Source organism: Athene noctua, chromosome 5 (genome assembly GCF_965140245.1).
Source record: "Athene noctua chromosome 5, bAthNoc1.hap1.1, whole genome shotgun sequence".
NCBI classification, from domain to species: Eukaryota; Metazoa; Chordata; class Aves; order Strigiformes; family Strigidae; genus Athene; species Athene noctua.
The window spans coordinates 13,972,288-13,995,272 of record NC_134041.1 but is presented as its reverse complement, the minus strand read 5'-3'; the positions used below and the strand labels follow the sequence as shown (position 1 = coordinate 13,995,272).

General features: G+C 35.5%; 1 protein-coding gene across 16 annotated transcripts in view; it reads left to right on the top strand.

Annotated features, from left to right (window-relative positions):
* FUBP1 (far upstream element binding protein 1) overlaps window positions 1-22,985 on the top strand; it is a 37,331-nt gene that overhangs the window by 3,095 nt on the left and 11,251 nt on the right. For 2 of the 16 annotated variants that reach the window (XM_074906447.1, XM_074906441.1), the window contains 19 exons: window positions 241-279; window positions 624-663; window positions 1,473-1,522; window positions 1,611-1,682; window positions 1,965-2,022; window positions 3,419-3,581; window positions 3,658-3,756; window positions 3,840-3,941; window positions 4,597-4,699; window positions 4,784-4,884; window positions 5,502-5,643; window positions 6,825-6,985; window positions 7,811-7,965; window positions 8,053-8,132; window positions 10,984-11,112; window positions 11,773-11,847; window positions 17,720-17,865; window positions 20,373-20,411; window positions 21,315-22,932. In XM_074906447.1, the coding sequence (XP_074762548.1) occupies window positions 241-279; window positions 624-663; window positions 1,473-1,522; window positions 1,611-1,682; window positions 1,965-2,022; window positions 3,419-3,581; window positions 3,658-3,756; window positions 3,840-3,941; window positions 4,597-4,699; window positions 4,784-4,884; window positions 5,502-5,643; window positions 6,825-6,985; window positions 7,811-7,965; window positions 8,053-8,132; window positions 10,984-11,112; window positions 11,773-11,847; window positions 17,720-17,865; window positions 20,373-20,411; window positions 21,315-21,353 (1,793 nt within the window). In that variant the 3' untranslated portion in view covers window positions 21,354-22,932. The other 14 variants (XM_074906450.1, XM_074906445.1, XM_074906446.1 and 11 more) reach the window with 12 other exon arrangements.

Genomic DNA, 22,985 nt, shown 5'->3' with positions numbered 1-22,985 from the left:
ATATGGAAAAACCTAACATCTTTTCAGCTATACTAACCAAGTGCTGAGTGTTCGTGAGATTCTTTCTTTTATTCAGATGATCAACTCCCTGAAAATGGAGGAAAAAAAAAAGAAAGAAAAGAAAAAAAAAAAAAGGAAAAGGGGGACTAAAATACACTGGAAAGTTACAGTTCACACTAAAAGGTGTAAACACTTCTTGAATTTCTTGGCAAAAAAATTAAAAAACTCTTAATTTTGCAGATCAACCAGATGCTAAGAAAGTTGCTCCTCAGAATGACTGTAAGTAATTTTTATTTTGTTGCCAAAAAAACCCTAAACAAGTGTAACATTATCAGAACAAGAATTTGAAACAGTGTTCTGGTAGGTGATATTTGAATCAGTAAGATCAAAAGAATGGCTGGAGGGTTATGTTTTACTTCCTTGAAGCACTGTGTGTCTGCTTTTTAAGCAATGTTGTTAGCAACAGTTGAGAGTCTTTTTAGCTGTTCTTAAACCTCTTGATAACACTTTAAACTTCAACTTGGAAAAAATTAAGGATATAATTAAGTTTTATTATCAAAGGAGAAGCTTAGTTGTAAATTATACTACTTGTTTTGAATTTAATTTTAACTATTTGTTTATAGCTTTTGGAAACCAGCTACCACCGATGCATCAACAGCAAAGGTAGGAGTTACATTACATCTTCAGTAGAGTTTTCCTTTTTACTGAAAGAAAGCAGTTTCAATAAATTTTTCTGAAAAAGTGTTATCCTTGCATAAAGCAATTGTTTTGTATTTGTGTGATGTGTTGAAATTTAGCTTCAGCAAGTCCCAAGCCAAACATTTAAAATGCATCTCCATTGCTGTCTCTCTCTTCGTTTTTGCAGCCTAGGCTGTGCATCAGGCTTAGTAAAAGGAAAATGCATTGCTCTTTTTACTACTTGAGTGTAGGTAGCATAACGAGAAGTTAGCAGATCTGAAGGGGGAAAGGTTGACACTATCTTGTAAACAAAAAAGAAAATGAATAATTTAAAAAAAAATTAGATTTAACACAGCGTATTACTCAGCTGTATTTGCCTTAACAGTCGTTTTCTCTGCTCGTTTCCTCCCTAAACAACCACATCCAACTATTATGCTTTGTCTGGTTTTGGTTGATGAGATTCTGGAATTTGTGTATTTTCAGCATACTTTGATCAATATACAGGTGAAACTTAAAATGCTACACTGGCTGTGTCTCTTCATAGTAAAGAGGATGAAGGAAAACTTACATTAAATCATATGATACATGAACCTGTGGTCACTTTTGTATATTGTCAGTTTACTTAGTGCTGAGCTTGCATAATGACTTCAAAAGTTAATGGGAGGCAAGTAAGCCAGCATGGTAGTGGGGGCACTAGCTTTCTTTAGTTTAGTGGAAGGATATGTATATGAATTTAATGCCAATTTGGTCTCTGAATGGTCATTGTCTTTTGTTTGATTTAACATTCTCTGTAGGTCTGTGATGACAGAGGAGTACAAAGTTCCAGATGGGATGGTTGGATTCAGTAAGTAGTATGGATGTGGTGTTGAGAGTGAGGGATGTTAGCAGATGCTGTTCATGCAAATAATCTTTCTGTATTTTCTTTCTTGAAGTAATTGGTAGAGGTGGAGAGCAGATCTCACGCATACAACAAGAGTCTGGCTGTAAAATACAGATTGCACCAGGTAACTCTTTGTGGGATTTTTTAGTTTGTTTAGTTTGATGGGGTTTTTTTGGTAGACAGTTCAGAAGGCTAATTATTGCTTCTAATTGCCCAAGCCTTCATTTAAGGTCTATTTTAATGTTTTGTGCTAATTGCAATTATCGCAGTCTAAAGAAATGGAAAATGTTGTGATACACATTATTCTATTTCAGTGAAATTCCAGTAATTTGCATATTATGTTTAATTTCATAATCTCTCTCTGACTTAACATTACTGCTAAATTGGTTTTGGTTTATGACCGTAGATAGTGGAGGCCTGCCTGAAAGATCATGTATGCTAACTGGAACACCAGAGTCTGTTCAGTAAGTAAAACAAATTCCATGTGTTCATATATAACTGTGCAATACACTTCATTATTTTTTTTTTTAAGATCTAAATATAATATCTAGACAGTATGTTTATAATACTATGGTTTTCCTCTACTGAAGATGTATTCTGGTGACAAATGTATGTAGATCCCTCAGCATACTTGAAATTTTCCAAGACAAAAATATGGAACTTGAACTTTTTCAAGTCCAAACCTTGTTGTAAATAATACTTCTCTAATGATGCACTGATTGCAGCTTGAGAATGAGGTGTGGGAATGTGTACTAAAAAGAAATATATGCTGAGAACAAACTGGTAACCATAAATAGGAAGATCACAGGGAAAATGTGAAAATCAGTACTGTACAAGAGTAGGAGTTATGCTAAGCCCATCTTAAGTGCAGTAGTATGTTCGGTATTCTCTCATTTATGTTAGCTGCTCCCGCTTCATGTTTGCAGGTAAGGCCTGCAGCTACATGTTTTCCTTTGGGAAGGTAGCATGGCATTCTCCTCTTAGGTTGCAGCCAAGCAAGCTGCTGTTCATGAAGTTGTTCCTTTATGGGAATTTTCTTTCTAATTATAGTTTATTCTGCTTACATATTAGAGGGAAGAGTTTTTAACTGTTGTTAGTACTGTAATCATGATTTTACTCTGATTGCAGCTGACTTACATGTGTGGTGAATACATACTTATTTTGTCCGCTATTCTAGTAATGGTTAGAAGTACAGATGTCCTTACTTTGCATGCTGAATCATGCAGCAGATACCATGGTACTTGGTGTTAAGCTAGGTTTATTTTACAGTCTGGGGTTTTTTGCCTTTTCATAAAACAACATAAAATAGATCAACCTTAAGATTGGCTGTTCGTAGATTGAAGAAAAATTACTGTCAAATGAGAGGTTACCTGAATTACTACTGGAATTAAGCAAAGTTAGAAAAGCTTTCTCTGAATTTTTTTTCATAAATGCATTAGAAGAGGTAAATTGTAACAATTTCAAAACTTCTAATGAACACAGTTTGGGGGTTTTTGTGTTTTGATATCTTAAAGGACAAGGTTCCTATCTTTTGTTCTGAATTAAGGTCTGATCAGTGTAACTGTAGTCAGGGGTGATTGTCATGTTTGAGGAGGTAATTTTTGCTTTTGTGTGTTTGGTAAAGAAACACTTCTTGTATTCTGACATTTAGGTCTACCTAAAACCATCTACTTACAATTATTTTCTTAAGTTACTGTTAGAGTTTTACTGAGTTTGCTTCATGTTTCGTAGTGATATTAATTATATTTCCTCTGCAGAAGCTTTTCAAATTAAAAAAAAAAAAATTCCAAGCAGAATAGATATGGGCAAATGATACTTGTAGGAATAAGTGTACTTAGGAATGTATATGTTCCTTCACAGATCAGCAAAAAGATTACTTGATCAGATAGTTGAAAAGGGAAGACCTGCACCTGGCTTTCATCATGGTGATGGACCTGGAAATGCAGTCCAAGAAATTATGATTCCAGCAAGTAAAGCGGGATTAGTTATTGGAAAAGGTGGAGAGACAATTAAACAATTACAGGTATACGTGTATCTTTTAAACGTTGTAATACTGAATCTGGATTTGAGTGGGTATTGACCTCCCTTTCGTCAAATAGGAGCGGGCAGGTGTCAAAATGGTCATGATTCAAGATGGTCCACAGAACACTGGTGCAGACAAGCCCCTTAGGATAACTGGAGATCCTTATAAAGTTCAAGTAAGGAGTCCTTCATAATTGAGAGGAATTTTAGATCCGTTCTGATATTGCAGTATCTAAATGAACTTGTATTCTTCTTTTAGCAAGCCAAGGAAATGGTGCTGGAGTTAATTCGTGATCAAGGTGGCTTTAGAGAGGTGCGCAACGAATATGGGTCAAGAATAGGAGGAAATGAAGGGATAGACGTAAGCATGGTTGAAAAACTTGTTCACTGTATTTTGAGATGTTCACATTAAATTGTTAAACTGGATTATACCACTGAAAGCTCGTAACCAGATTCCAAAAGTGGTTGTGGCTTGTAAGTATTACTTGTTCGTTGCTGAAATTACGACTTCAAATGGTGTGCAGCATTCACTTTACATTACCAGCAGTTCTGAACAGTTTCAGCTAGCTGGAAATTTTTATCAAATAAGCAAGTAAGTTTTATGGCTAAGTATATAATGTCATTATAGAAATTGGAGTTTGGAGAAGGATATTTAAGTCCACCTATTATGCAAGTCATGAGCTTGTAACTGTTTATAGGTGAGGCTGGAAGTTTCATCTGCTACAACCCACATTTTAGGCCTGTTACACTTTTGTTCTTTAATTGAGAGGCATAATATCCACTGAAATTGCTGCCACTATGAGAACTTCTAGTGCATAGGATGTCTTTCTTTTTGATACTTTCATCCAGTACTTGTTAGGCTTGTGACTTGATATTAAAAAATTCACACTTCAGAAAGCCTGTAGTGGCATAGGACTGGCCCTAGTTTACCATTCTAATATGTGACCCTTTAATTGTGCGAATTTGATAGAAATACTTGCATCCTCAACACCTTGAATTTTTTGTTTCTCTTTAAGGTTCCAATACCACGATTTGCTGTAGGTATTGTAATTGGAAGAAATGGAGAGATGATAAAAAAGATACAGAATGACGCAGGTGTTAGGATCCAATTTAAGCCAGGTAGGTGATATGTCCATAAGTTACTGTGAATTGAGTGTAAATTTACTTGATTACATATACTGGAATAGTTCATTTTTATTCCAGATGATGGAACAACTCCAGATAGAATAGCCCAAATCACAGGGCCTCCTGACAGATGTCAGCATGCTGCAGAAATTATTACAGATCTCCTTCGAAGTGTTCAGGTTGGGTACTATGTTGTTTACCATTTAAAATCTCCTGCCTGACTTTTGGAAAGACTTTAAAAAATGAATGTGTAACAAAAGAAAATATTGCTGCCATTTGAATCTACTTCAGAGTTCAGTCTGGAATATGAATGGTTTTGCTTTTACAGTTACAGTTTTGCAAGTTTTAAGGATGATCATGATAATACCGATTCAAAGTCATGGCAGTTCTTGATCTGGCTGGTTTGAGATGCTGCTTCTGTTGCCTTGTATTAATAGCTGATACATTGTCATTTTGTGTTGTAATGGATGTTGAAAAGATGGTTCAAATGCTTCTTGTTAGATGAGCCCCCCCACTGCATTTACAGAAGGCAGACAGAAATTATATCTTTGTGCATGTGAAACTTCCTGCTTTCTTCTGTATACTTTCTTTCTTCATCGTTCATATGCAGAGTTGTACAGAAGATCTTCTAAAATGTAATTTAGGTCTTCTGGAAAAGATACTACTTAAAACTATCAAAACTATTCGAGTAGTAAATCAGTTTTTTTCTTAACAAGTTATGTGATGTAACCAGATGGCATTAGTTGTTTGCAGTTATCTCTGTAGAACATGCTAATTGTTTGCTTTTTCGTTGTAGGCTGGTAACCCTGGTGGACCAGGACCTGGTGGTCGAGGAAGGGGTAGAGGCCAAGGCAACTGGAACATGGGGCCTCCTGGTGGATTACAGGAATTCAATTTTATTGTTCCCACTGGCAAAACTGGATTAATCATTGGCAAAGGCAATATATCTTATATATATGTGTATCTATATGTAGTTAAAAAAACTCTTAGCTTTTCTATTTGTACAAATAGCCATACTAGAGAGATGTTTCAAGGGAAGCCTTTGCAAATGCTTTCATGTATGGTAGAGCACCATAATACTGCTAAATCGTAACACTCCTAATATTCTTTTCAGATTTTCCTTACCAAAACACATACCCCAGTAGTTTGAGTCAAGAACCAATCAGTTTATTGAACCCATTTTTTTTTTAAAAGTAATAAGTACTGAGTTACATTGGTAGTGTTTGGTAAATTCTTAGAGAATGTATCTTATCATTAACTTGCATTTGATACTGCTTGGTTAGCCTAGTGTTACTGCATCTGTAACTCACTCTTAAAACTAATTTTCACATATTCCAGCAAAGATCTTTTACAGTGGAATCCTGTAACATTTTCTTCTGTGTGTGTTTATTAAAATAATTACTTTTCAAAGAATTTTGTTTTACAAATAATTTACTGTATGCCTCTAAATGAAACACCTTAATCTTTTGTTTGTAATGTGTTTTTCAGACACAACAAATAGACTGACATAGTTCAGTTCTTGAACCTGGATTGATATATTTTGTTTGGGTTTTTTAAATGCCAAATGATCCATATTTTGAAAACTTTGTGCCTGCTAACGATATAAGTAACTTCTCAGGATCCTATAAGAAGAGGAAGTAGTTTAGGGGGTTTAACTTTCTGGTTTTAATGTACTGCAAAAAAATGTGGACTTTACCATCTGGTCTGTTTCTGGGTGGTGGTTTTTGTCATCTGTGCTTGCCTGCTGCTTCATAGGGAGGTTATGCTTTAAGGCTGCATTTACTGTTAACTGTGGTTATCTGTTGTTATTCATGTCTAATCTTACATCTTTACATAAATGGAAAAAAACACGACTGTTGTAGAAATTCTTTGCTGTTCTTTCTGAGTGATGACATTGTGGTCTTTAAAAAATATTTTTACTAGTTTATCACAATCAAAGCTCTATACTGTGCCAAAGAGACTTTTTTTTACTTGTTGTTAGAATGTTCTTGTATGGCTCATAAGGATAGGTATTTCTCCACTTCTTTATCTTCAGCTTCCATGCAGTTGACTTTCTCTGATTTGAATCTTAGTATTTTTGCTTTATTGCGTGTCATAAAAGCTGTATGTTGCATTGTAGGTGGTGAAACTATTAAAAGTATAAGCCAGCAGTCTGGTGCTAGGATAGAACTTCAACGGAATCCTCCACCTAACGCAGATCCAAACATGAAGATGTTTACTATCCGTGGAACACCCCAGCAAATAGATTATGCACGACAACTTATAGAAGAGAAGATAGGAGTGAGTGTATAACTGTTACTTGGTTTACTTCTAGAATAGGAAGCGAGTCTCCTTTGTGGCGACTTTTCTTCCATTTCACTTATGAATTACTTCAGTGTATAATAAATTGATAATAGTAAATGGTAATCTGAATTTAAAGTAATACAAATGTGCACAAAAAGAAGCAAAAACTTGAAATGGAAAGAAATGGTTGCTCTCTTCAGTGTAATAAAGTGTATTTTTTAGTGATATGTTCTTGAAGATGCCCACTTTCTCTGTAATGAAAAATTTTATAATTTCAAAGATATCCTTGATATTCTTAAAGCTCCTAAACTGTTTAGTTTTTCAGTCTTAGTATGTTTAAGTAGACTTTTAATCCAAGTTTATACTCTTGTGTTTTGTTTGCATGTTTATGCATGTAATCAAATTCGCTGCCTGTTTTTTGTACCTGATATTGTACAGACAGATTTAGTTAGCTGTATCGGTTTATTTTAAAACACTGATAGTCTTGGTTTAGTTTGTGGGGGTTTTTTTAATGCAACTTGTGGAAAAAATCCATTTTTGCTTGTGTAATTCTTAATTCTTCAAGAAAGAGCTGAAATAAATACAGCTTTATAGTTGCTGTATATACTGCTGTTACTGTGGCTGCTTTTAGCTCTCATCTTTAACTAGCCATAAGCATATGAATCTTTTAAAAAAACGGCCTGTTCTCTCCGGGGAAATGTCTGTCTTTAAAAACAAACCTTTTAGACGATACTCTTAAAATGTTCAGATTTATACTTCTGAACTGCTGGAAAATGGGGAACTTCAAGATTTATTTTTGTCTGTGTGCTACTCTTATTACAGGGTCCAGTAAATCCACTGGGTCCACCTGTTCCCCATGGACCCCATGGTGTTGTTCCTGGCCCACATGGACCTCCTGGGCCACCAGGTCCTGGTGCTCCCATGGGACCATATAACCCAGCTCCTTATAATCCAGGGCCTCCTGGCCCTGCACCTCAGTAAGTACTGCTTCAGCTACCTTCCTTTTTTGTAGGGTGGCCCTGAAACTGGCTTTCACTGTAAATGCATGACTTGATCTTTTGTAGTGGTCCTCCAGCTCCATATGCTCCACAGGGATGGGGAAATGCTTATCCACACTGGCAGCCACCAAATCCACCAGATCCAGGTAAGAAATGTCACAGTTGAGTACATCTATTTTGTCCTTACAAGTACACACTTTGACAGTTCATGTGTGTTGCACTGGTAAATCTAATAGAGCTCCTATTCAGGCTTTTCCTTACTGATTGTTGGCTTACGTATGTTTTGTGCTTCCCACATGTGGCTTGTGAGATATTGAAATTTAGTTGTTACAGTTGGAATATACTCTTTACTAAATGTTATTGATACTGCATCCCAATTTATTATAATTTTTGCAAGACTCTTCGTTAACTGATTGCATGCAAATCAGTTCATTTTTCTTACAACAGATGTTTTTACATAAATTTCTTCAATGAGGATGTGTTTTCGTTCTGTAATAGGCAGTGACTTTGTATTTTATTTTAAGAAGTGCCCCTTACAATCTCACTGATCCTGACTTTGCACAGTTTATGCTGTATATTTCTAGCTAGCTTATGCTATATATTTCTAGCTTTTGTTGACCTACATGAGGATTGGTTCTCAGCATCTTGATACAAATAGATTTTGTTCAGTCCTTTTTGAGGGATAAAATTTCTGTTGAATGCTGTTAATACAGTAAAGCTAATTAGGATTGTGGATTTTGAGCCTTTGCTTGTAATAGTTCTGTATTTTCTTCTGAAACCCATCTTTGTAGAATCTGTTTCTTCTGTTTCTGTTCATCTTTGTCAAGACCGGAAGTTTTTACTTAATTACGACTTCCCAAAGTTGTAGTATCCTGCTTTTCTTTAAATTACATCCTTTGGTTGGACTAGAGCATATGGGGAAACGGAACTGCAGTCAAAGGCGGCATGGTAAGGCTAGATGCTTGAGTCACTTGTACCTCATTTGTTTGAGGTAGAGCTTCTTGAGAACTTCAGCCAAAAGATCTCAATTTCATTGTTGTTTATAAACAGAATAAATATTTTCTGATATCCACTGGTCCTGACGCAAGTTCTGTTGGTGAAATAGGGGAGGGCTTTGGAGGATGTTAGAATCTACAGAGTTCTGTTAATGTTCAAGTCTTTAATATATCCTTTCTTGGCCAAGAGCCATCTCTGGTTTCAGTTCTGAAACTTTTATAGAAGGTAGTTCTGCGTGCATTCAGTTTAATATTTTTAAAATGCCTATTATTTAAAAGTAAAATGTTTCAAAGGGACTTGACTTAAAGTCTCAGCATACTAAAAAGTGTCACTTAATCCAGAACCACTGCTGAAATGTTACAGCTTTTTGCATACCACCTTTTTTTATAAAGTAATTTATCTACATAAAGATCTGTAAGAAAAATGGCAAGTGCCTTGATGTCATCTTGATGATTGGTTTTTAATGGTTTTATAACCATTTTTTGATAAATACTTCTCTTAAAAATCTAAGTTTTCCTACACGCAGTTGGAAATTTGTGTTTCTTCCGATTAGCATTTATTTGGAGGAGTTTTGTACAGTTTTCCACTTAGTTGCTCATTTTAGTGTAACAAATGGGTTATTTTAGTATTTTTTTTCAGGGATGCTTTCTCCAGAACCATGCTTGCCTCTTGTCACGTGAGACTGGAGCTAGTTACTACAGTCAGATATTTTTTGAAACTTAATGAATCCTGCTCTGTGGTGTTCTGTTCTAGAGAAGTAGCTACTTATGGGAATGAGGGGGGAAACCGAGCAGTGGCTTATTTGATATTTGAAGGTAACCTTAGAATATAGTACATGTTAGTTTAAATCCACTGTTGGTGGAAGCAGTGTAATTTTAAAATGAAGCAGCATGTTTACGTTGTTGACTGTATGCTGATACTACTGTGTACATTTCAAGTGGTTCCATCTGACTTTAATGCTAAATGAAATACTGCAAGAAATTTGTTGTGTTGTGGATTTCTTCTCTCTGAATGCGTTTTCCGGTATTCTTTCTCTTCCATTAGTCGCTCACTACCTTCCCTATTTTGTGTTGGGGGGGAAATATACTTCCATTCCCATGTGTAGTTATTCTAAAATATTAGTTGTGTCTATGTCCTTATGTGAAGTTCTCTCCTCAGTTGACTGCATTTATTTGGAGATATTTTTATTTTTTAAGGATGCAGATCATGTCAAAGGACGCTGATTGTGTTACGGAACATTACGTTCCCTAACATTAAATTTGCAGGTTTTGTGGATTGCCAATCTGGTAATGTAATAAATCACTGTGATTGAGGACAAATAAGCCATTCCTAAAGACTATATGTGAAAAACAGAGATAAGGCTCTAGGAAGCAGCATTGTTTGCCTGCCTAGATGTAGTTAAAAATAAGGGAATTATGGAGATAGCTGCTGAAGATGTAAATGTTGCTAGTATTTGCTATTCTAAAAAGCTGTAAGTAGATAGTGAAGCTTTATAGCCATATGCTGGGTTTCATGTTTATAGAGCACTGTGTGTTTCTGTATTTTACCTTAAAGTTTAATTGACAAGCATTGCAAACACCTAGTAAGATTTGTGTTCTTCTGTTTCAGAAATATGTATTTGGCATGCCTCCTCCACCTGTGCCAGTGTCATTGGTGTGAGATTGTACAAAAGTAAAACCACTGATGTTTGGTTCTAGAATCATTCGTTGTTGCTACCATTTAGTTACATGACTGTTAACTTGAAAATCCGCTTCTGTTCATCATATATAAAGCTTAATAAATGACATTGTAGTAGTGAGGTTTCTCTCTGAAAGACTACTTTGTACAATGCACTTGTCTGAAACCTGACCAAAAGTTTGTGCTAGAAAGAAAAGGTACTTACAGGATGTGTACATGGTTATATGTCAGATGGAGGAAAATGTAAGTGCTTAGGACAGGGTTAACTTAGGGAACAGCATTCTGTTCATACTACTTTTATAAGTGCTTGGTTTGTTTTCATAGGTAAGCCAGGAACAGATCCCAACTCTGCAGCATGGGCAGCTTATTATGCTCACTACTATCAGCAGCAAGCACAGCCACCACCTGCAGCCCCTCCTGGTGGACCAGCTACAACCCAAACTAATGGACAAGGTAGCTGTTTAATAAAATGGATTTATTTTTCATTGCTGGTGGTGTAGATGCCTCATTTTTTATTGTTGTCTTCATATATTGGGTAATTTTATTGTAAGGTAGCTGGTTTTCTTGGAAAACGTGCTAATGGCCTTCAACATAGCTTTTTTACATTTCAGCAGTAATGAGGGTAATGTATTTATGTTGTAATATACTCCAAAGAGAATTTTGCTGCAACTGGAGTTGACTCAATTACGCCTGCATAGTGCAGTCAGTCATAAGTAAATCTGGAATGAGCCAAACTGCTGTCATTTGCTTAAACAGTTGCATCACTTCCAGTGGTTTTAGAACAATTATGGTTGTAGCATTTAGTTGTATTTGTGTAATTGTTGTGTCTGGATGAGGCTTACCACTTAAATTTAAGGTAGTGTTTTGTACTGTGAGTGGTGTGTGTTTCCTGAATCTTGAAAACATGCTGAACACTTTAAAGAACTCTGTTTCTTTGGGGGGTCTTTTACTAATTGCTTATATTGGTAGTAGCTTGTACCACGTAGGTTTATAGCGTCAGATTTCAGTGATGTTACTTGGGATTGTTACTGAAAAATTCCAACTGATAATTTGTAAATTGTTCTATGTATGAAACAAAACCCAGCAGTTTTGACTTTTTTTAATGTAATTCAGGAGATCAGCCAAATCCAGCACCAGCAGGGCAGGTTGACTATACGAAGGCCTGGGAGGAGTACTACAAAAAAATGGGTATGTGTGCATGTGTTTTTCTGTTGCATAGTAGAATGTTCTAGGAGACTTGCTATCTCATTTGAGATTGCGTTTTTTACCCCCAAAAAATGAAAATGCACAGTCGTGTTAGGAAACATATCCTGCTAGGAGCCTTGAACCCTGCAGAACAGCAGACTTGAAAATTCATGTTGTATTTTAAGGCATTTACTGGTACTTCTGCTAATAGTTAGCTTTGTAGAAATACTTCATACCTAATGTGATGTCCACAGTTGATCACTGGGAAACAACATCTTTTAAATACTTCATGCTGAGTATTCTTAAGTATATTTTAAAAGTGCATTTCTTAAGTATTGGAGTTCAACTTTGATTTACTTTATGAAGCTGCTGTTTGCATTGTTTGGTATTTGTTTCCTGATGCTCTTAAGATTACAGATTTTTTTTTTTTTTTCTTGTAACTTGTTTTCTCTGTTCCAGGTTATTAAATCATCGTAACTAGCTTTCATTTATACCGTGCCCTTTTTTAAAATAGTACTTGATTTGCAGCGCTTAAGAGCTCTGTTTAAACTGCAGGTTATATGTTGCTTTTTCAAAATACTTTGCTTGATCTGGCTTATAAAACTGAAATGTATTTGTTTAAGTTGATGATTTCATCATTTGCTGAATAAGGAAGGAGTATGTGGTCTTGATGCATTGACAGAAGGTGTTGTTATCTTTTAAATCATGGGAATATCTTGCAGGTCAGTGTTTTGTCCACAGTGTTGTCACATGGATATTGCAGTTGATGTAGGTTTGTGTACTGAGGACTAGTGGGCTTATGAGTGCCAGTGCTTCCCTGATGCCTCTGACCACATGTACAGCAGCATCTAATTTGGATATTTCTGTTTGGGTGGGAGGTTTTGAGATTTTTGCACTCTTTCAACTGCACTGTTTTCTCCTGGAATATTAAAAAGCATTTGGAGTTAAGATTAATATTGTGTTTAATTCCTACTAAACCTTCTATCAGGTTGATCTCACATTATTTGACGAGACATAACTACCTTTATTTTTTATTTTGGCATAGCATAAGTGATTAAATGAAACAGAAAATATATAAGGATTATTTACTTCAAGAGTTGTGTATCAGACTAAGAAAATTGCAACAGAATTCCCAGACACGTGATTTTTAAGATGTGATGGGCCTTTCCATTTTTCCTCTTCATGTTTCATTTAACTACTTTTCAATTTACTGTCTGTTAGTTCAGCTCACATTACTCAGTGCAAAGTTGTGGGTGTTTTCACTGCTTATTTTTTTCACTGCCTTTTTAAGAATAATGTAATTTGTCTGAACTGCCATCTTTTGATTTTTCTGTCTCTAGAAGGCAAAGTCTTCTAGTTACACTAGTCTTGAATTTACTCTAATTAAATAACAGGTAGTTTCAGGTGTTGGGATAGAGTTTGTGGGAGTGACTCCAAAGAGGAGTGTGAACCCAAAAAAGATAAGACACTGGAAGATGGAAAGAATTGCTCTTACAATACAAAATGAAAAAATCCCAAGACAAGAGTCAAATAAGAGGAAAAACAGAAGGGGAGTTCTGATCTCTTATTTCTTTTTCTAGTTCAAGTTGAGTTCTTTGCCTGAAAGAATACTTTGGAATCTGGACCTGTGTAACTTGAATGTGTAAATCATGAGAACTTTTTGTTTCTTCAGCATGTTAAAACTTTTTATATGGAAGATAGCTTTTTATAAGATCCACTTATAAAAGAGAAAGAACTGACCAAGTGAAGGGCAGAGAATTAACATAGAGTTGATTTTAGTACTAAATGGAAGTGTTTTTCCCTGCCTCCTTAACAATGTTAAGACGACAAACAGGAAGACTGTCCATAAGCAAGTTCCTGTGATCTCCAGGCTCTTAGGTACAGCTGCTACTGCTTGTGATTCCTACAGTACTGTAATGCTTTTGTCCCCATCAACCTCTGTGGAAGGGGGAAGGCAGGCATTAGTCACTCTCTCTCTGACTCTTCTTTTAGATTTTATTGCAGTACATTTAATTACACAAACAGCTCTTTTGCAGAAATGAACTGAAACTTGGGACTTGCTGAGCCCGAGCAGTTTTACTTTTGCTGCTGAAGAAAATTACTTTGATAATCCACATGGCAAGAGTGACAGTACTGAGCTGAACAAGTTGGATGTGGTACTGCAATTGGTACTCTGGATTTTCCCATGCTTTAAGTACAAGTGATCTGAGAACTCTAAAGCACTCCTGAATATTCCCATCGAAGCCATAATACTGTTTTCCAGAGTGGCTTCCTACTGGCGCAGTAGGACTTGGCTCATCACAGAGTATACTTCCAATTTTTTTAAGCATATGGAACAGTGACTTGAAAATAACTTCTCCAACTCACAAATGCAGTGGCAAAGTCTCATTTCCTTTTTCAGACTCGTTGTTTTAGTCAGGGACTGTTGCTCTGAGTAGCAAATACAATTACTAATAAGACTGATAAGCTAGCAAAATTACTCATGCACACTGGTAAGCCACTGTACATAAATCTTGCAGGTAAGCCAGACCATCTATTTGGTACCCTACTTCATAAATTCAGAAAACTTGTTTTAAATTTCCCTTGAGTATTACCAGGTAACAAGACAGTAGTTTAGCTTTTGAAAATATGTAGACTCTGTTATCTTGAGACATAGTATTTTTATTTTGCCCTACAAGAGCTGAATTAAATATTTGTGTAATTGGGCCCTAAAAAATCTCCCAAGGATAAGAGTTCCCTCTAAACATGAAGTCATATTTTAGTAATTGATCTATATGTCACCAAAGGAGTCTGTAAATTTATCATTTAAAGTCATTCTAATATATTGTGGGCTTGATCTATAGTAGAGGGATTCCGTAATAAAATAGTGGAACCGGTCTTTAATGATTTCCTCACCACTGCAGCAGGAAAGAGGACAAAGAACAGCTTTCTCTTACTAGAATCACCCATGATGACTTGAATAGTGGAAGAACTGTAGAATCATCGGGCATTTTCTTTCTTAGCCTTGCTTAATGGGGGAGGTATTCTCTGTTTCTTGTATTTCTCTGTATGTAGTTTATCAGTCTCGTTTGTTTGTGTTCCAGTTGAGACTGAGTATTAATGAGTGTGTACTGTTGCAGTGCAGTTCTGTACACTGAAAGGAAATTTTGACTGAACTGCTGGATTCCATGTGTAGGTTCAGAATTACTTGGAGTACTTAGTAGGGGAATGATGCAGCTAAAATACACTTTTAATAAGCCATTTCAAGACAGAAGTCCAGTTTGACATCTTTGAGTTAACCTTCCTATATTTTCATTTTTATTTCAATTTCAATACTGCCTTGGGATAGCTGGGTGAATGTCAGAACATTCTTGGGTCATCATGCACAAAAAAATGCCTTAGCTTTGACATTCAGCTGTGATGACAGCTATGACATAACTAAATAATTTGTAAGTAGAATTATTATGTCATTAATTAATAGTTCTCTTGGTTTTGGCTGAGCTAGAGCTAATTTTTTGTCCTCCCTAGTAGCTAGAGTAGTTCTGTGTTTCAGATTCAGTATGGGATTTGATTTGAGAAAAATGTTGGTAATACACAGATGCTTTTAGTTCTTGCTAAGAAATCAAGGACTCTTCAACTTCCCATGTCCTGCCCACGCACAGAGGCAGCGCAACCAGAGCAACGGACCCAAATTGGCCAATGATTCCATATCATACAACGTCTTGCCTAGTATATAGATAAGTGTTGACCGGGAACCTCACTCAGGCTTCCAGGACTGTGGTTTCAGGGTTCTCTTTTCTGGGATCGCTAGCCGGGAACAGGCTGGACATCAGTCAGCCAGGTGGTGAGCAATCACATCATGCATTACTTGTTTGTATTTTCTATTATTACTATTTTCATTATAATTAATTGCTTTTATCTCAACCTTATGAGTCGTCTTACCCTTACCTCTCCAACGCTCCCCCATTCCCTGGGGTGGGGGAGGGTGAGCAAGCAGCTGCATAGTGTTTGGCTGCTGGCCAGGTTTAAACCATGATAATAAGGAACTTGCAAAAACTATATTCTGGGATAATTTGTAACCACATTAAAGATCACTTCGGTTAAAATAATTGAGCAACAGTGTAAGTTGTGGTAAATTGCAAGTATAAATTGTAAAAATGTGGTTTGAGCTCTTAAGATTTGAGGACATTAAGCTTTTCTAGGAAAACAATTGCTTTACTGTACAACCCAAAAAGTGATGAAGGTGGTTTTTTAACGTATCTACAGTGCAAGTGGAAAAACTATGTAAGTTGTATAGAGGGTTGGAAAGCGGAAGTGTGTATTCTGAAGACATTCAGGATAGTGGTTTGCCAAATGTTCAGATGTACTGTTCACACTTAAAGCTGTTGAGAGGATTGGGGGAATGTGGATAGCTGGTATTCTTCATGTGAATTTTCTGTGTAATGGTATTTTTAAAACAAAACATCTCAACCTTCTATCTGATCCCCTAGAAGACAGTTCGTTAGAATCTTTGATACTTGTCTTCCCCAGAAGGTTGTTCAGTGGTCTTGTAGGATTGACAAACTTTGAGCCCTTGTGGAAACTGCACTTTTTTCTTGAAAGGAGAACACAAGATTAGGTGAACATGGAAATGTACAGGGTGCGGGCTTGCATTTTGTTAGTATTTATTTGGTGTTAGACGGTTGGATGTGATGTTCTGTGTTGATTTTTTTTTTTTTTTTTTTTTTTAATTCCCTAGTATCCTAGAAAAAACTTGGGGAGATGGTAGCTTTTCAGTAGTATCCTAATTCTGATTGTAAAAATAACCCTTTCAGAATATAGATCACAAAAATGTCATGTCACAGTAGTAGTAGTTCTGTTTTGGAAGTTCGAGAAACTTAAAATGAAGCACTCCATATGAAACCCTTCTGTCTGGATACATGCAAGTGTGAGGACAGATGACTCAATAGAGGATAGACTGTGGTGTTCTCCTTATAGTCAGCAACATTTTGCAGTATTAACTGTAAAAGCTCGTTTGAGATAAAAAATTGTAAAGCAGATAGTGGTAATAAGTGGAGTGTGTTTTATCTTCCTGGAATAAGAGAAAAGAAAAAGGAAGTAAACATGTTTATGACAAAACTTCCTTGGAAGGACAGCATAATGGAGGACCTAAATAGTTGGCTGTAACTTTTTTTTTTTTTAATACACTAGAGGCCTTGTGTATTAATCTATTGCCTATATAGAGTTTCCATGCTTCAAGTTGATTTTTTTGGAAGGACGGGTAGTTCTCAGCTGTAAGTTTGGGAGAGCGTGTGTGTGTACATGTATGTGTGTACACACCGTTATTTGTAGAGGATTGAAATTTAAGCAAAGATTGGAACAAGTTTCAGGACTATATTCTGTGGTGGAGTAAATGTTTACAAAAATGAATGCTCTTTTTGAAAAAATGCAATCTGCAGTAATTTAGCAATTGGATTAAGGAGGCCAAATATGGAGGGCTGAGTGAATTGTCATCTGGTGAATTAATTAATGCAGTCTGTACAATCAGATAAAGTCAGTCTAGGTGGATTACAAAAAGGAATCTTTCCTGTTGACCTGTACTTTAATTTAAATGCTACCAGTTGTTCAGATCAGTTTAGGTCAGCAGCCTTTAAATACTCTTGCTCTGGAACATGATTGAAGAGATGGGGAAAAAAACTGTCCTTAGGGTTGCTCAATTTTGCGTTACATGGAAATTATTACATTAAAATAGTAAATAGGATGAGTGATTAAGTAAAAAGAATAGCAGCCACAGAATTATTTAAAAGCCTTGGAGGAATACTGCAAGAAGCTAGGTGACGTTTCTTGGGCAGTGAGATTTTGAAATGTTCTCATTTCTACTGCAGCAACAAAGCTATATAATTTTAATTACTTGCAGGTCAAGCAGTTCCCGCCCCTGCTGGGGCTCCGCCAGGTGGTCAGCCGGATTACAGTGCAGCATGGGCTGAGTACTACAGGCAGCAGGCAGCATACTATGCCCAGACAAGTCCACAGGGAATGCCACAGCATCCTCCAGCACCGCAGGTATAAAGTTTAAGTGTTTTTTGGCTGCCTTCTGTTTCAGTGGTTATAGATATCTTTTTGCATGTCTCCTGCTTTGTTACCTTTGGAGTATGCATCTTTTTTTCTAGCGAAATAACTATCAGAATAATTAATAGATGACTTTGTTTACCTGATAACTTCAGTTCTGTATCTATCCATATGTTTGGTGATTGTTTTTTTTTTTTAAGAAAAAAGAAAAACTTTCTCCTCCCAGGGTTTTGAAAACCATGCAAGAAGCCACCACCATTTACATTAACCAATTTTTCTTTCTTAAAGGCTTCACTCCTGCGTTAGCTCGATTAAAAGGATTTTCTTTAACTTTTTGTGTATCTCTTATGTATCTCTTCTGCACAGGGCCAATAATAAGAAGTGGACAATACAGTATTTGCTTCATTGTGTGGGGGAAAAAACCTTTGTTAAATGTATGGATGCAGACGCCTTGATGAAGATCTTAATTTTGTTTGGTTAAAAAAAATAGTGTTTTTGAAAAATGTAAAAAAATATCTATCACTACTGATAGGAGGTAATATTTCTGTGTAGAAATGAAAAATGGTTTGTTTTTAGTATTAGTGTAGATGTACACATTCCAGCAAATGTATTTGCAATTACGTGGTCAATGCTTTGTGATATAAATGTACTTTTTCAATGTATACTTTATCACTTTTAAAATGCCTGTTTTGTGCTTTACAATAAATAATATGAAACCTCCTGTGTCGGTAAGTTGGATATGTGGGTATATAAAGAACTATAGGATTGATTTGCAACGCTGAATCAAGGTACCTGTACACAAATGAGATTTTTTTTTTTTTTCCCCCATGAAACCTTGTTGAGTTAAAAAACTTGTTGTTAGCATGTTTTTCCCCTCTTGCAGAATAGTTATAGATGGAGGATTTCTTTCATTCATTGTATTTTGCTGCCTAGCACCAGTAATCTTGATACCTTAATTTTCTTTCTATTTGATTAAAACTGCATGTGTTTAAGAAGGTGATCTTTTGGCATACTTCCATTGCATTAACAGTGAAATTTCCTTTTATACATGACCACTGTTTCAGACCTGTGCAGCTGTTGTAACAGATAACTTTTGTTCTTAATTGAATACTTCAAAACTGTTCCTGCATATAACTATTTTATGGATTTTTTCAGACTAGTTATAAAATTTATTTTAAGTGTAATATGCTTAAGCCTTCAGTTTAAAGTAGTCCACTTCAAAATTCAGTGTAGAAAAGTCAATGTGGTGTGCATAGTAGTTACAAAAATTGCATCTGTCCTTAAAACGCTGTTTTGTTTGAGTGATGGGGAGTGGTTGAGAACTTCCTGCAGAGCAGATAACTTCTGGTTTTGTAAATATTCAAGTATTTGAATCAATTGATTATTTTTTTATATATACTTGAAACTTCTTGTTGCTCTAATGCTCATACTAAAAATTTGATTCTCTTGAAATCCTATGTTTGCTCTTTGCATATTTATTGGCTCTTTGCATATATTAGACTACATGCAATACAGTCTGTCTTGCCATTGTCTGTTGAAGTGCAGGTTTGATCCAGCCAGTATAGAACTAGCTCTATAGGGGTGAGGAGGACTGTGCTGTGTATCATCCTTGATTGTTCCTTCAAGGAGCATTGCACTGTAAGTACATCAGAATGACAAATTGATGAACTGCAACAGTATCTTTTTGTCAATGTTCCACATAATGAAAATGCCATACTTGTGTGACTATTATGTTGGAATACAGTGCTGATATCTTAGGAAATCATAATTGCTTCTTAATTCAGAAACATAGGTTTGCATATATATATATACATACACATAATATGAGTTTGGTGGGTAAGTATTCCTGAAACGTTTAGCAATAGCTAAAGAAAATCATGTTTCTGTTTGAGTAATAGTTTTTTTTCATTAGTACTCCTAAGACAGCTGTATCATTCAGTGTTTTAACGTATGCATATCGTAACATTGAAGTCTATGGAACCACTTGTTAGACAGAAGTTCTTTTGTCTTCAGATAGTTAGCAGATATGTAGTGATGTAGGTATGTTTTAAATAATTCTGTAACTGTTACTTGCTTTATCTTTTGGAACACCATGTTGCTTTGAGAATAAATTTTTTTAGGGTGGCTGCACAGAGAAAAAAGTCAAGGCTTGAAAATTGAAGTAGTTTATTATTCACGTAATTAGCAATGTATGTATTGTGCTGTAGCAATAGAAGGAATTATTTTTATCCCTCTTAAAATTAGGAATTATTCTGGTAGCTTAAAGGCTAGGACAGTATTTGCTATCTTTAGTGTAGGGTATAAAGTTTAATAGTTGAGGTATTTTGCATGGTATTTTGTAGATAACCTTATAGAATGGTGCATTTATTATGTACTAAACTGAGCAAAATTAAATTCACTGGATTCTTTATCATTCACAAAATGGAGGCTGTTGATTTTGATTCATTTAAGGTATAAAATCTTTATTAATTGCAAACAGTGCAATTATTTATACTTCACAGTGCCTTCCCAGACCTTCCACCTTAGGTTCTGCTGCAAAAAAGCAACAGGTAAGCACAACCTAAGGAAGTATATAAATTAATATATTTCAGTACATTAATGTTGTCCCTGTGAGATCTTTGTGGTTGTGTATTGAAAAGCAATCTGCTGCTTCCCCAAATGCATTGTTACTCACGGTTCCATTTCAGTGGAAAGTCTTTTTAAGTTTTTAAACAACTGTTTATATTTCTAGGTAAATATGTATATATATATTTTTTTTTTAGGAAAGACAAGTAGATTGCAGTAATTAAACTTGATCAGAATAAGTAATTTCTGTTATTTTTCCTCAAATAGCTAATTGTTGCAATTAAAGAATCAAAACCTTTAAAATATGCAGGAATTACTTTGGTTAGAAACGTCAACAGCCTTCACAAATGTTTTTTATAATAGGGCACTATTCCTACTCAAACACGTAAGACCTTAGTATAAAGAATATGACTTCATGTTGTTATCACTGAATTTGATAACTTGTCTTACAGTTATAGTGTGTTAGTGGAATTTTTGGATAACTTAGTTTGCTTTTCATACTTTGACATGGTAGGAAAACAGATGCTGGAGTTTCAGAGATTAGTATGTTTTAACTGAAAAAGCATGTGCACCAGTTAAATGTTAACAGTACAGCAAATAATTTTATCTATCTAGCAGTCAGTGTATCCTGTTTCTTGATACCTTAACTGAATTGCTCTATCTTTTGATAGTTTAAAATGTTTGTATGTCTTATAGATGGTCTGGTACAGGTTTTTCTTTCTGGTTTTTGTTGGGTTTGTTTTTTTAGCTTAAAGTAAAGCAGCATCTATTTGGTTTTTGTTGATTTATTCTGTTTCTAAAATGTGCTGCTCCTCTTTCAAAAGTCCTGCTTATCTGTACATCAAAGAAAAATATTCAAAAATACTGCCTTCATTTTCACACACAGTGCTGAAGATGCTGCAAGCACCAAATCATAGCTCATAGAATCAGGTCCTGAGATAGTTACTACCAGTAAAGAGGAATCCTTTGAGTGTATGCCATTGGTGAGCCGATGAGCATGGACCATAGAAGGGCTCCATGTAGAAGGTAAAATTGGCAAAAACATAACAGATTTGAAATGTATCCCATACATAATGGTGTAGGGTATATTTTTTGTTTTGATCACTTTTCATTCTTTAAAGTATTATTTGTTTGACCATAAATGTTCCATAATGTTAAGTTTTTTAAACTGTGATTTAATAATATAAACCATCTATTTTAATTTATATTTTTTTAAACAGCCAGGCTTAGATATATTGATTTTTTGAACTAAATAGTTGTGCTTCAGTTTCTCAAGCCACTTAATATGTCATCTGTAGTTTAATATGTAACTTCATTTTTGACCTAAGAAAAGGTTAGGGGTGTACCATTTGGATTTTGATACTGTGAATTTAGTGTTGGGGTGAGTCATTTGTTCACTACCTTTTACATGATGATACTTTTTTCAACTGTTGTTCCTAAAATATCTTGAACAGTCTTTCAACTGTAAATTTAGTCAGTGGGAGGAGATAGCCAATCTATTGGAATGTTGCTAGTGTGTGGAAGATGAGATGTTCTTGTGTGTAGCATTTGAGGTGTGCTGACTTCCAGCTTTCTCATTGCTGGGCTTACAGGCATGCTATTTTGTGTTTATTTTTTCAACTCTGTCTCCAAACTCATAGTTCTTAGGAGAACAGAAAATAGATTATTGGTCTTACCCTGATCCAAAAAGATAACTGGACTTCCTTAGAAAGAAATGTAATGAACTTTCCCCAAAGGTGTTCCCTGCTTTTTTCCCCTCCCCCTTAGAGTGCCACAGATTTAAGTAGAATGTGAAGAGTACAAGAAGTTTAAAAAGAAAGCATAATGTTTGAAATAGGAAAAGCATTTTTGTGTCCCTTTCTGCAGCCTATACTTTAACAGGACATGAAATGAAATGTCAGGTAGATAATCTCCAGTCTGGTGTGATTGAGAGTCATCTATTTCAGTTGTCCAGGTAGACAGGATCATTACTTGCACAGCCTATCTTGAAATATCTCATCTTTTTACTAGTTATATTTTATTGGGTGATAGAAACTGTCTCTCCCCTGTTCTCTTCCAAAGTAATTTTTAAGTTTTCCATTGCATGCTAAAAGCTTTTTAATTTGCTTTCTTCTGGAAGTGGGGGGAGGAAGGGAGGACTGGGCTTTTCAGAAAAGCATACAGTTGACAGGATTCCCTCTTCCCTAGCAATAGCTTATGAAATTCTTATGTATGCACAAATATTTCTCTTGCGTGCATGTGAAATGCCTTTTCGTCCTGAGAAAAGTGTTCTCTGCAGAAACTACCCGTGTGTAAAAAGAAGATTGGCTTTAAAAGGCAACTGTGATGGGAACAGTGTCTTAGGGAGATGCAGCTTGGACTTGAGGTAAATTGAATGCTTTACAAAAATGTGGTTTTTGAGCTTGCATTGACATTGTATGTAATATGGGTACACGTTAACTGTATAATGTTTTTTGTATGGTTTTTTCTCAATAAATGTAAACTGATGGATAATAATAGCAATGTTTTTGTCTTTTTTATGCTCCTATCTCTGCCTTTGTTAGTTTCAG